This window comes from Ornithodoros turicata, chromosome 1 (assembly GCF_037126465.1).
Source record: "Ornithodoros turicata isolate Travis chromosome 1, ASM3712646v1, whole genome shotgun sequence".
Lineage (NCBI taxonomy): Eukaryota > Metazoa > Arthropoda > Arachnida > Ixodida > Argasidae > Ornithodoros > Ornithodoros turicata.
Window position 1 is genome coordinate 171,289,750 of NC_088201.1, and position 14,560 is coordinate 171,304,309.

General features: G+C 42.3%; 1 protein-coding gene across 1 annotated transcript; it reads left to right on the forward strand.

Moving 5' to 3' along the window:
• The first annotated feature begins 12,902 nt into the window (after positions 1-12,902).
• On the forward strand, positions 12,903-14,120 carry LOC135389883 (uncharacterized). The gene has a single exon (XM_064619921.1). It carries the CDS (start codon positions 12,903-12,905, stop codon positions 14,118-14,120), a length of 1,218 nt encoding a protein of 405 aa, XP_064475991.1.
• The last annotated feature ends 440 nt before the right edge of the window (positions 14,121-14,560 follow it).

The following is a 14,560-nucleotide window of genomic DNA, read 5'->3' on the forward strand; positions in this document are numbered from 1 at the left end:
CGACCGTCGACCTTGATATTTATAATTTCGTCGCGACTTGTCTTCGTAAGGTTTCTTATCGCATTCCATGTCGTAGCGGGGGTATGTGCATTGCTAAAAATTTTCTTAAAATAAGTTGATTTAGCTCGTTTAATGGCCGCGGTTACGTGATTACGAAAAACCTTAAATTGGCGAAGTATATGATTATCTCTAGAGTCAATAAATTGCTGATACAGTCTGTTTTTCTCTGAAATAAGTCTGACCAGCTGCGGAGTAGCCCAGGGCTTACGCGTACGACGGCTAACTTTGCACGTCTTAAACGGGAAGTTGCAGTCATAAACTTGTTTAAATTCATGGAGAAACTTAGAATTATTCATCATTATTTAGCCGATTCTGTTGGTCTTCAGCATCATCGCATCAATGAAGATTGGTTTGTATTAGATGGTTCAATAATGCACCGCGTGCATATATGAACCACACTGAAGACCCAGATAAAATGGTTAAAAAGCAAGCGAGTTGGTGGCTATGATCTATGACGAAAACCCGAGACTGGGAAAAAGACGAAAAACAGACGACACAACACAAAGTGACACAAAAGACACAAAAGACACAATGACACAAAAGACTTTGTGTTGTGTCCTCTTTTTTTCGTCTTTTTCCCAGTCTCGGGTTTTCGTCATGGAACTGAAGACCGTTTGGTTTTTCATTTAGATGTTCTTCTTCCTCGTTTATGCTAACTCAATGGTACTTCATACTGGCCGCAGTCGGCGCGTTTTGTTCTGTATTATTTCATTATTTAGACGATTCTTTTGGTCGTCGGCATAATCGCATGAATGAAGATTGGTTTGTATTGGATGGTTCAAAAATGCACCGCATGCATATATGAACCACAATGAAGACCGTTTGGTTATTCATTGAGATGTTCTACTTCAACGTTTATGCTAACTCAATTGTTCTTCATACTCGCCGCAGCCGGCGCGTTTTGTTCTCTATTATTTCATTATCTACACGGTACTGTTGGTCGTCAGCATCATCGCATGAATGAAGATTGCTTTGCTTTGGATGGTTCAATAATGCCCCTCGTTTATACTTCAACACTGAAGACCATTTCGTTTTTTATTGAGATGTTCTACTTCCTCGTTTCTGCTAACTCAATGTTCTTCATACTCGCCGCAGTCGGCGCGTTTTATTCAGTATTATTTCATTATTTAGACGATTCTGTTGGTCGTCAGCATCATCGCATGAATGAAGATTGGTTTGTATTGGATGGTTCAAAAATGCACCGCGTGCATATATGAACCACACTGAAGACCGTTTGGTTTTTCATTGAGATGTTCTACTTCCTTGTTTATGCTAACTCAACGGTACTTCATACTCGCCGCAGTCGGCGCCTTTTTCTTCTGTATTATTTCATTATCTAGACGGCACTGTTGGTCGTCAGCATAATCGCATGAATGAAGATCGGTTTCTATTGGATGGTTCAAAAATGCACCGCATGCATATATGAACCACAATGACACAGCCAGGGCGTCAGTCGTGACGTTGCCCACATACGTGAGGCCGACAACGACAAGCCCTATCACCACCCACCACCACCACCACCACCACAATGACACAATGAAGACCGTTTGGTTATTCATTGAGATGTTCTACTTCAACGTTGATCCTAACTCAATGGTTCTTCATACTCGCCGCAGTCGGCGCGTTTTATTCCGTATTATTTCATTATGTAGCCGATTCTGTTGGTCTTCAGCATCATCGGATCAATGAAGATTGGTTTGTATTAGATGGTTCAATAATGCACCGCGTGCATATATGAACCACACTGAAGACCGTTTGGTTTTTCATTGAGATGTTCTTCTTCCTCGTTTATGCTAACTCAATGGTACTTCATACTGGCCGCAGTCGGCGCGTTTTGTTGTGGATTATTTCGCTATTTAGACGATTCTGTTGGTCGTCAGCATCATCGCATGAATGAAGATTGGTTTGTGTTGGATGGTTCAATAATGCACCGCGTGCATATATGAACCACACTGAAAACCGTTTGGTTTTTGGTTGAGATGTTCTACCTCCTCGTTTATGCTAACTCAATGGTACTTCATACTCGCCGCAGTCGGCGCGTTTTGTTCTGTATTATTTCATTATCTAGACGGCACTGTTGGTCGTCAGCATAATCGCATGAATGAAGATCGGTTTGTATTGGATGGTTCAAAAATGCACCGCGTGCATATATGAACCACAATGAAGACCGTCTGGTTTTTCATTGAGATGTTCTGCTTCCTCGTTTCTGCTAACTGAATGGTACTTCATACTCGCCGCAGTCGGCGCGTTTTGTTCTGTATTATTTCATTATTATGACGATTCTGTTTGTCGTCAGCATAATCGCATGACTGAAGATTGGTTTGTATTGTATGGTTCAATTGGATCGTTGAATTGGATGGTAAGTAAAAAAACGCGTGCATATATGAATCCCAATGAAGACCGTTTGGTTTTTCATTGAGATGCTCTACTTCCTAGTTTATGCTAACTCGATGGTACTTCATACTCGCCGCAGTCGGCGCGTTTTTTTCTGTATTATTTCATTATTTAGACGATTCTTTTGGTCGTCGGCATAATCGCATGAATGAAGATTGGTTTGTATTGGATGGTTCAAAAATGCACCGCATGCATATATGAACCACAATGAAGACTGTTTGGTTATTCATTGAGATGTTCTACTTCAACGTTTATGCTAACTCAATGGTTCTTCATACTCGCCGCAGTCGGCGCGTTTTATTCCGTATTATTTCATTATTTAGCCGATTCTGTTGGTCTTCAGCATCATCGCATGAATGAAGATTGGTTTGTATTGGATGGTTCAATAATGCATCGTGTGCATATATGAACCACACTGAAGACCGTTTGGTTTTTCATTCAGATGTTCTTCTTCCTCGTTTATGCTAACTCAATGGTTCTTCATACTTGCCGCAGTCGGCGCGTTTTATTCCGTATTATTTCATTATTTAGCCGATTCTGTTGGTCTTCAGCATCATCGCATCAATGAAGATTGGTTTGCTTTGGATGGTTCAATAATGCCCCTCGTTTATACTTCAACACTGAAGACCATTTCGTTTTTTATTGAGATGTTCTACTTCCTCGTTTGTGCTAACTCAATGTTCTTCATACTCGCCGCAGTCGGCGCGTTTTATTCAGTATTATTTCATTATTTAGACGATTCTGTTGGTCGTCAGCATCATCGCATGAATGAAGATTGGTTTGTATTGGATGGTTCAAAAATGAACCGCGTGCATATATGAACCACACTGAAGACCGTTTGGTTTTTCATTGAGATGTTCTACTTCCTCGTTTATGCTAACTCAATGGTACTTCATACTCGCCGCAGTCGGCGCGTTTTGTTCTGTATTATTTCATTATCTAGACGGCACTGTTGGTCGTCAGCATAATCGCATGAATGAAGATCGGTTTGTATTGAATGGTTCAAAAATGCACCGCGTGCATATATGGACGACAATGAAGACCGTTTGGTTTTTCATTGAGATGTTCTACTTTCTCGTTTATGCTAACTCAATGGTACTTCATACCCGCCGCAGTCGGCGCGTTTTGTTCTCTATTATTTCATTATCTACACGGTACTGTTGGTCGTCAGCATCATCGCATGAATGAAGATTGCTTTGCTTTGGATGGTTCAATAATGCCCCTCGTTTATACTTCAACACTGAAGACCATTTCGTTTTTTATTGAGATGTTCTACTTCCTCGTTTGTGCTAACTCAATGTTCTTCATACTCGCCGCAGTCGGCGCGTTTTATTCAGTATTATTTCATTATTTAGACGATTCTGTTGGTCGTCAGCATCATCGCATGAATGAAGATTGGTTTGTATTGGATGGTTCAAAAATGCACCGCGTGCATATATGAACCACACTGAAGACCGTTTGGTTTTTCATTGAGATGTTCTACTTCCTTGTTTATGCTAACTCAACGGTACTTCATACTCGCCGCAGTCGGCGCCTTTTTCTTCTGTATTATTTCATTATCTAGACGGCACTGTTGGTCGTCAGCATAATCGCATGAATGAAGATCGGTTTCTATTGGATGGTTCAAAAATGCACCGCGTGCATATATGAACCACAATGACACAGCCAGGGCGTCAGTCGTGACGTTGCCCACATACGTGAGGCCGACAACGGCAAGCCCTATCACCACCCACCACCACCACCACCACCACAATGACACAATGAAGACCGTTTGGTTATTCATTGAGATGTTCTACTTCAACGTTGATGCTAACTCAATGGTTCTTCATACTCGCCGCAGTCGGCGCGTTTTATTCCGTATTATTTCATTATGTAGCCGATTCTGTTGGTCTTCAGCATCATCGCATCAATGAAGATTGGTTTGTATTAGATGGTTCAATAATGCACCGCGTGCATATATGAACCACACTGAAAACCGTTTGGTTTTTCATTGAGATGTTCTTCTTCCTCGTTTATGCTAACTCAATGGTACTTCATACTGGCCGCAGTCGGCGCGTTTTGTTCTGGATTATTTCACTATTTAGACGATTCTGTTGGTCTTCAGCATCATCGCATGAATGAAGATTGGTTTGTGTTGGATGGTTCAATAATGCACCGCGTGCATATATGAACCACACTGAAAACCGTTTGGTTTTTGGTTGAGATGTTCTACCTCCTCGTTTATGCTAACTCAATGGTACTTCATACTCGCCGCAGTCGGCGCGTTTTGTTCTGTATTATTTCATTATCTAGACGGCACTGTTGGTCGTCAGCATAATCGCATGAATGAAGATCGGTTTGTATTGGATGGTTCAAAAATACAAAGCGTGCATATATGGACGACAATGAAGACCGTTTTGTTTTTCATTGAGATGTTCTTCTTCCTCGTTTCTGCTAACTGAATGGTACTTCATACTCGCCGCAGTCGGCGCGTTTTGTTCTGTATTATTTCATTACTATGACGATTCTGTTTGTCGTCAGCATAATCGCATGACTGAAGATTGGTTTGTATTGTATGGTTCAATTGGATCGTTGAATTGGATGGTAAGTAAAAAAACGCGTGCATATATGAATCCCAATGAAGACCGTTTGGTTTTTCATTGAGATGCTCTACTTCCTCGTTTATGCTAACTCGATGGTACTTCATACTCGCCGCAGTCGGCGCGTTTTTTTCTGTATTATTTCATTATTTAGACGATTCTTTTGGTCGTCGGCATAATCGCATGAATGAAGATTGGTTTGTATTGGATGGTTCAAAAATGCGCCGCATGCATATATGAACCACAATGAAGACCGTTTGGTTATTCATTGAGATGTTCTACTTCAACGTTTATGCTAACTCAATGGTTCTTCATACTCGCCGCAGTCGGCGCGTTTTATTCCGTATTATTTCATTATTTAGCCGATTCTGTTGGACTTCAGCATCATCGCATGAATGAAGATTGGTTTGTATTGGATGGTTCAATAATGCATCGCGTGCATATATGAACCACACTGAAGACCGTTTGGTTTTTCATTCAGATGTTCTTCTTCCTCGTTTATGCTAACTCAATGGTTCTTCATACTCGCCGCAGTCGGCGCGTTTTATTCCGTATTATTTCATTATTTAACCGATTCTGTTGGTCTTCAGCATCATCGCATCAATGAAGATTGGTTTGTATTAGATGGTTCAATAATGCACCGCGTGCATATATGAACCACACTGAAGACCCAGATAAAATGGTTAAAAAGCAAGCGAGTTGGTGGCTATGATCTATGACGAAAAGCCGAGACTGGGAAAAAGACGAAAAACAGACGACACAACACAAAGTGACACAAAAGACACAACAGACACAATGACACAAAAGACTTTGTGTTGTGTCGTCTTTTTTTCGTCTTTTTCCCAGTCTCGGGTTTTCGTCATGGAACTGAAGACCGTTTGGTTTTTCATTTAGATGTTCTTCTTCCTCGTTTATGCTAACTCAATGGTACTTCATACTGGCCGCAGTCGGCGCGTCTTGTTCTGTATTATTTCATTATTTAGACGATTCTTTTGGTCGTCAGCATAATCGCATGAATGAAGATTGGTTTGTATTGGATGGTTCAAAAATGCACCGCGTGCATATATGAACCACACTGAAGACCGTTTGGTTTTTCATTGAGATGTTCTACTTCCTTGTTTATGCTAACTCAACGGTACTTCATACTCGGCGCAGTCGGCGCCTTTTTCTTCTGTATTATTTCATTATCTAGACGGCACTGTTGGTCGTCAGCATAATCGCATGAATGAAGATCGGTTTCTATTGGATGGTTCAAAAATGCACCGCGTGCATATATGAACCACAATGACACAGCCAGGGCGTCAGTCGTGACGTTGCCCACATACGTGAGGCCGACAACGGCAAGCCCTATCACCACCCACCACCACCACCACCACCACAACGACACAATTAAGACCGTTTGGTTATTCATTGAGATGTTCTACTTTCTCGTTTATGCTAACTCAATGGTACTTCATACCCGCCGCAGTCGGCGCGTTTTGTTCTCTATTGTTTGATTATCTACACGGTACTGTTGGTCGTCAGCATCATCGCATGAATGAAGATTGCTTTGCTTTGGATGGTTCAATAATGCCCCTCGTTTATACTTCAACACTGAAGACCATTTCGTTTTTTATTGAGATGTTCTACTTCCTCGTTTATGCTAACTCAATGGTACTTCATACTGGCCGCAGTCGGCGCGTTTTGTTCTGGATTATTTCACTATTTAGACGATTCTGTTGGTCGTCAGCATCATCGCATAAATGAAGATTGGTTTGTATTGGATGGTTCAATTGGATCGTTGAATTGGATGGTAAGTAAAAAAACGCGTGCATATATGAATCCCAATGAAGACCGTTTGGTTTTTCGTTGAGATGCTCTACTTCCTCGTTTATGCTAACTCGATGGTACTTCATACTCGCCGCAGTCGGCGCGTTTTTTTCTGTATTATTTCATTATTTAGACGATTCTTTTGGTCGTCGGCATAATCGCATGAATGAAGATTGGTTTGTATTGGATGGTTCAAAAATGCACCGCATACATATATGAACCACAATGAAGACCGTTTGGCTATTCATTGAGATGTTCTACTTCAACGTTTATGCTAACTCAATGGTTCTTCATACTCGCCGCAGTCGGCGCGTTTTATTCCGTATTATTTCATTATTTAGCCGATTCTGTTGGTCTTCAGCATCATCGCATGAATGAAGATTGGTTTGTATTGGATGGTTCAATAATGCATCGCGTGCATATATGAACCACACTGAAGACCGTTTGGTTTTTCATTCAGATGTTCTTCTTCCTCGTTTATGCTAACTCAATGGTTCTTCATACTCGCCGCAGTCGGCGCGTTTTATTCCGTATTATTTCATTATTTAGCCGATTCTGTTGGTCTTCAGCATCATCGCATCAATGAAGATTGGTTTGTATTAGATGGTTCAAAAATGCACCGCGTGCATATATGAACCACACTGAAGACCGTTTGGTTTTTCATTGAGGTGTTCTACTTTCTCGTTTATGCTAACTCAATGGTACTTCATACCCGCCGCAGTCGGCGCGTTTTGTTCTCTATTATTTCATTATCTACACGGTACTGTTGGTCGTCAGCATCATCGCATGAATGAAGATTGCTTTGCTTTGGATGGTTCAATAATGCCCCTCGTTTATACTTCAACACTGAAGACCATTTCGTTTTTTATTGAGATGTTCTACTTCCTCGTTTGTGCTAACTCAATGTTCTTCATACTCGCCGCAGTCGGCGCGTTTTATTCAGTATTATTTCATTATTTAGACGATTCTGTTGGTCGTCAGCATCATCGCATGAATGAAGATTGGTTTGTATTGGATGGTTCAAAAATGCACCGCGTGCATATATGAACCACACTGAAGACCGTTTGGTTTTTCATTGAGATATTCTACTTCCTTGTTTATGCTAACTCAATGGTACTTCATACTCGCCGCAGTCGGCGCCTTTTTCTTCTGTATTATTTCATTATCTAGACGGCACTGTTGGTCGTCAGCATAATCGCATGAATGAAGATCGGTTTCTATTGGATGGTTCAAAAATGCACCGCGTGCATATATGAACCACAATGACACAGCCAGGGCGTCAGTCGTGACGTTGCCCACATACGTGAGGCCGACAACGGCAAGCCCTATCACCACCCACCACCACCACCACCACAATGACACAATGAAGACCGTTTGGTTATTCATTGAGATGTTCTACTTCAACGTTGATGCTAACTCAATGGTTCTTCATACTCGCCGCAGTCGGCGCGTTTTATTCCGTATTATTTCATTATGTAGCCGATTCTGTTGGTCTTCAGCATCATCGCATCAATGAAGATTGGTTTGTATTAGATGGTTCAATAATGCACCGCGTGCATATATGAACCACACTGAAGACCGTTTGGTTTTTCATTGAGATGTTCTTCTTCCTCGTTTATGCTAACTCAATGGTACTTCATACTGGCCGCAGTCGGCGCGTTTTGTTCTGGATTATTTCACTATTTAGACGATTCTGTTGGTCGTCAGCATCATCGCATGAATGAAGATTGGTTTGTGTTGGATGGTTCAATAATGCACCGCGTGCATATATGAACCACACTGAAAACCGTTTGGTTTTTGGTTGAGATGTTCTACCTCCTCGTTTATGCTAACTCAATGGTACTTCATACTGGCCGCAGTCGGCGCGTTTTGTTCTGGATTATTTCACTATTTAGACGATTCTGTTGGTCGTCAGCATCATCGCATGAATGAAGATTGGTTTGTGTTGGATGGTTCAATAATGCACCGCGTGCATATATGAACCACACTGAAAACCGTTTGGTTTTTGGTTGAGATGTTCTTCTTCCTCGTTTATGCTAACTCAATGGTACTTCATACTGGCCGCAGTCGGCGCGTTTTGTTCTGGATTATTTCACTATTTAGACGATTCTGTTGGTCGTCAGCATCATCGCATGAATGAAGATTGGTTTGTGTTGGATGGTTCAATAATGCACCGCGTGCATATATGAACCACACTGAAAACCGTTTGGTTTTTGGTTGAGATGTTCTACCTCCTCGTTTATGCTAACTCAATGGTACTTCATACTCGCCGCAGTCGGCGCGTTTTGTTCTGTATTATTTCATTATCTAGACGGCACTGTTGGTCGTCAGCATAATCGCATGAATGAAGATCGGTTTGTATTGGATGGTTCAAAAATGCACCGCGTGCATATATGGACGACACTGAAGACCGTTTGGTTTTTCATTGAGATGTTCTTCTTCCTCGTTTCTGCTAACTGAATGGTACTTCATACTCGCCGCAGTCGGCGCGTTTTGTTCTGTATTATTTCATTATTATGACGATTCTGTTTGTCGTCAGCATAATCGCATGACTGAAGATTGGTTTGTATTGTATGGTTCAATTGGATCGTTGAATTGGATGGTAAGTAAAAAACGCGTGCATATATGAATCCCAATGAAGACCGTTTGGTTTTTCATTGAGATGCTCTACTTCCTCGTTTATGCTAACTCGATGGTACTTCATACTCGCCGCAGCCGGCGCGTTTTGTTCTGTATTATTTCATTATTTAGACGATTCTTTTGGTCGTCGGCATAATCGCATGAATGAAGATTGGTTTGTATTGGATGGTTCAAAAATGCACCGCATGCATATATGGACCACAATGAAGACCGTTTGGTTATTCATTGAGATGTTCTACTTCAACGTTTATGCTAACTCAATTGTTCTTCATACTCGCCGTAGTCGGCGCGTTTTATTCCGTATTATTTCATTATTTAGCCGATTCTGTTGGTCTTCAGCATCATCGCATGAATGAAGATTGGTTTGTATTGGATGGTTCAAAAATGCACCGCGTGCATATATGAACCACACTGAAGACCGTTTGGTTTTTCATTGAGGTGTTCTACTTTCTCGTTTATGCTAACTCAATGGTACTTCATACCCGCCGCAGTCGGCGCGTTTTGTTCTCTATTATTTCATTATCTACACGGTACTGTTGGTCGTCAGCATCATCGCATGAATGAAGATTGCTTTGCTTTGGATGGTTCAATAATGCCCCTCGTTTATACTTCAACACTGAAGACCATTTCGTTTTTTATTGAGATGTTCTACTTCCTCGTTTGTGCTAACTCAATGTTCTTCATACTCGCCGCAGTCGGCGCGTTTTATTCAGTATTATTTCATTATTTAGACGATTCTGTTGGTCGTCAGCATCATCGCATGAATGAAGATTGGTTTGTATTGGATGGTTCAAAAATGCACCGCGTGCATATATGAACCACACTGAAAACCGTTTGGTTTTTGGTTGAGATGTTCTCCCTCCTCGTTTATGCTAACTCAATGGTACTTCATACTCGCCGCAGTCGGCGCGTTTTGTTCTGTATTATTTCATTATCTAGACGGCACTGTTGGTCGTCAGCATAATCGCATGAATGAAGATCGGTTTGTATTGGATGGTTCAAAAATGCACCGCGTGCATATATGGACGACAATGAAGACCGTTTGGTTTTTCATTGAGATGTTCTACTTTCTCGTTTATGCTAACTCAATGGTACTTCATACCCGCCGCAGTCGGCGCGTTTTGTTCTCTATTATTTCATTATCTACACGGTACTGTTGGTCGTCAGCATCATCGCATGAATGAAGATTGCTTTGCTTTGGATGGTTCAATAATGCCCCTCGTTTATACTTCAACACTGAAGACCATTTCGTTTTTTATTGAGATGTTCTACTTCAACGTTTATGCTAACTCAATGTTCTTCATACTCGCCGCAGTCGGCGCGTTTTATTCAGTATTATTTCATTATTTAGACGATTCTGTTGGTCGTCAGCATCATCGCATGAATGAAGATTGGTTTGTATTGGATGGTTCAAAAATGCACCGCGTGCATATATGAACCACACTGAAGACCGTTTGGTTTTTCATTGAGATGTTCTACTTCCTTGTTTATGCTAACTCAACGGTACTTCATACTCGGCGCAGTCGGCGCCTTTTTCTTCTGTATTATTTCATTATCTAGACGGCACTGTTGGTCGTCAGCATAATCGCATGAATGAAGATCGGTTTCTATTGGATGGTTCAAAAATGCACCGCGTGCATATATGAACCACAATGACACAGCCAGGGCGTCAGTCGTGACGTTGCCCACATACGTGAGGCCGACAACGGCAAGCCCTATCACCACCCACCACCACCACCACCACCACCACAACGACACAATTAAGACCGTTTGGTTATTCATTGAGATGTTCTACTTTCTCGTTTATGCTAACTCAATGGTACTTCATACCCGCCGCAGTCGGCGCGTTTTGTTCTCTATTGTTTCATTATCTAAACGGTACTGTTGGTCGTCAGCATCATCGCATGAATGAAGATTGCTTTGCTTTGGATGGTTCAATAATGCCCCTCGTTTATACTTCAACACTGAAGACCATTTCGTTTTTTATTGAGATGTTCTACTTCCTCGTTTATGCTAACTCAATGGTACTTCATACTCGCCGCAGTCGGCGCGTTTTGTTCTGGATTATTTCACTATTTAGACGATTCTGTTGGTCGTCAGCATCATCGCATGAATGAAGATTGGTTTGTGTTGGATGGTTCAATAATGCACCGCGTGCATATATGAACCACACTGAAAACCGTTTGGTTTTTGGTTGAGATGTTCTACTTCCTCGTTTATGCTAACTCAATGGTACTTCATACTCGCCGCAGTCGGCGCGTTTTGTTCTGTATTATTTCATTATTTAGACGATTCTGTTTGTCGTCAGCATAATCGCATGACTGAAGATTGGTTTGTATTGTATGGTTCAATTGGATCGTTGAATTGGATGGTAAGTAAAAAAACGCGTGCATATATGAATCCCAATGAAGACCGTTTGGTTTTTCGTTGAGATGCTCTACTTCCTCGTTTATGCTAACTCGATGGTACTTCATACTCGCCGCAGTCGGCGCGTTTTTTTCTGTATTATTTCATTATTTAGACGATTCTTTTGGTCGTCGGCATAATCGCATGAATGAAGATTGGTTTGTATTGGATGGTTCAAAAATGCACCGCATACATATATGAACCACAATGAAGACCGTTTGGTTATTCATTGAGATGTTCTACTTCAACGTTTATGCTAACTCAATGGTTCTTCATACTCGCCGCAGTCGGCGCGTTTTATTCCGTATTATTTCATTATTTAGCCGATTCTGTTGGTCTTCAGCATCATCGCATGAATGAAGATTGGTTTGTATTGGATGGTTCAATAATGCATCGCGTGCATATACGAACCACACTGAAGACCGTTTGGTTTTTCATTCAGATGTTCTTCTTCCTCGTTTATGCTAACTCAATGGTACTTCATACTGGCCGCAGTCGGCGCTTTTTGTTCTGTATTATTTCATTATTTAGACGATTCTGTTGGTCGTCAGCATCATCGCATGAATGAAGATTGGTTTGTGTTGGATGGTTCAATAATGCACCGCGTGCATATATGAACCACACTGAAAACCGTTTGGTTTTTGATTGAGATGTTCTACGCCCTCGTTTATGCTAACTCAATGGTACTTCATACTGGCCGCAGTCGGCGCGTTTTGTTCTGTATTATTTCATTATTTAGACGATTCTGTTGGTCGTCAGCCCCCGCAGGGGGCACCGGCTTCGGCTGGTGTTTGGTGAGTGGCGCCACCACGGACCCCAGCCCCCAGTCCCAAGGTGCTAACCGTACCGTGCCGAGGGGATGCAAGGTGAAGGGTCAGAAACCTTGAACGGTGGCGGTCGGGGTCTTGGTCAAGCCCCGGCCGATGGGTTTTCCTTAAAACTCCGGGACCTTCCCACATGTATGAATGTGAAGTGTGGGTGACCAATGGGAACATTCATTTTCTTAAACCTCATATGGTTAAAAATTCTATTCCCTCCTCGATCGCGGGCGGCAAGCGCCCGCGGACCGAAGTCTTCAAACAGGCGTTCGACGCCTTTCAAGCAAAGTACATAGTCATTAGCAGTGCAAGCACTGATAATGATCAGAACACTCCACTTGGAAAAATGTCACCGTTTTTCATTGAGAAGGCGGTGGCATCGCTCTCAAAAAATGTGACTGAAATTAAGCGCCTCAGATCAGGCGACTTATTGCTTAAATGTACCTCGGAAGCCGACTGTGAGCGAATTCTGAACACACAGCAGATGCTCGGAATCAAAATATCATCAGCCTTGCATAGGACTCTGAATACCTCCCGTGGTGTTGTGTCGTTAGCTGAACTCATTGATGTTCCGTCAGAAGAGATTCTTGAAAATCTGAAAAGCCAAAAGGTGATCGACGTAAGAAAAATCAAAATAAGGAAGAACAATGAGTACATAACGACACGCAACACAATCCTCACATTTGACTGCCCGACTTTACCAGAAAGGCTCAAGGTAGGGTATCTGACTGCAGAGGTGCGGCCATATATCCCTAATCCACTCAGATGCTTCAAGTGTAACCGCTTTGGCCATCCTTCCGATACTTGCAGAGGTTCTGCATGCTGTGCCCGCTGCAGCAAGCAGGACCACAACTCTAAGGAGTGCAGAGGGCCGGATCACTGCGTCAACTGCGCAGGTGACCACCCTTCATACTCTAGGTCTTGTCCAAAGTGGAAGTTTGAGAAAGAGGTGATGCACATCAAAGTCACACAGAAACTAAGTTATCCAGAAGCCAGGAAGAAGGCATCTCCGTTCCAGTTCCAGAAATCCTTTTCATCTGTCGTTAAAGAGAAACCAAAGATGATCTCATGCGCAACACAGACAGAGAATACAACACAAAGTGAAGAAACATGTACACCTCTCTCTGAAACACCACCTCCTGTAACTGTAACCACAGCTTCCCAACCCTCTTCAGTGGTGTCACTCTCACAGGCGCCACTTTCGTCATCGCAAACCGTGGAGGCAAGCTCCATGGAATGCGATGATGACACGAGCTCGCAAGGCTCGTTCGCGAGCGTGAGCTCACAATCTCAAAAAAAGCCTAAGAGCAGTATTTCGGGGAGTGGCTCACTCCCCGATATATCGCCCAAAGAACTCGCGGCTGCGCGGAAAAAAACTCCGAGACAGCCCATAATGCCCCCAAAGAAGAAATAATGAAAGTTTCTTTACACCATAGTCTCTTCCCTATGACGGAAACGCCTCTTGTGCACACATTTCTCATTTTCTATATTATGGCGATCCTTCAATGGAATTGTCGAGGGCTTCTCACTAATATTGATGATGTCAATGATCTTTCGGACAAGTATGACACACTCTGTTTTGCACTACAAGAGACTTATTTGAATCCACATCGAACACATACACTACGGAGATGGAACTTGTTCCGAAACGATCGGGTTGATGCAACACGTACATCTGGAGGTGTTGCTATCCTCACATCAAAAACCCTCCCTGCAAAGCACCTTCCACTAAAAACAGCACTCGAGGCAGTTGCCGTTCAAATATGTCTTCAAGGGGTCATAACTGTATGTTCCGTATACCTGCCACCATCAGCTGTGGTTGCTCAGAACACTCTTGAATCTTTAATTGACGAA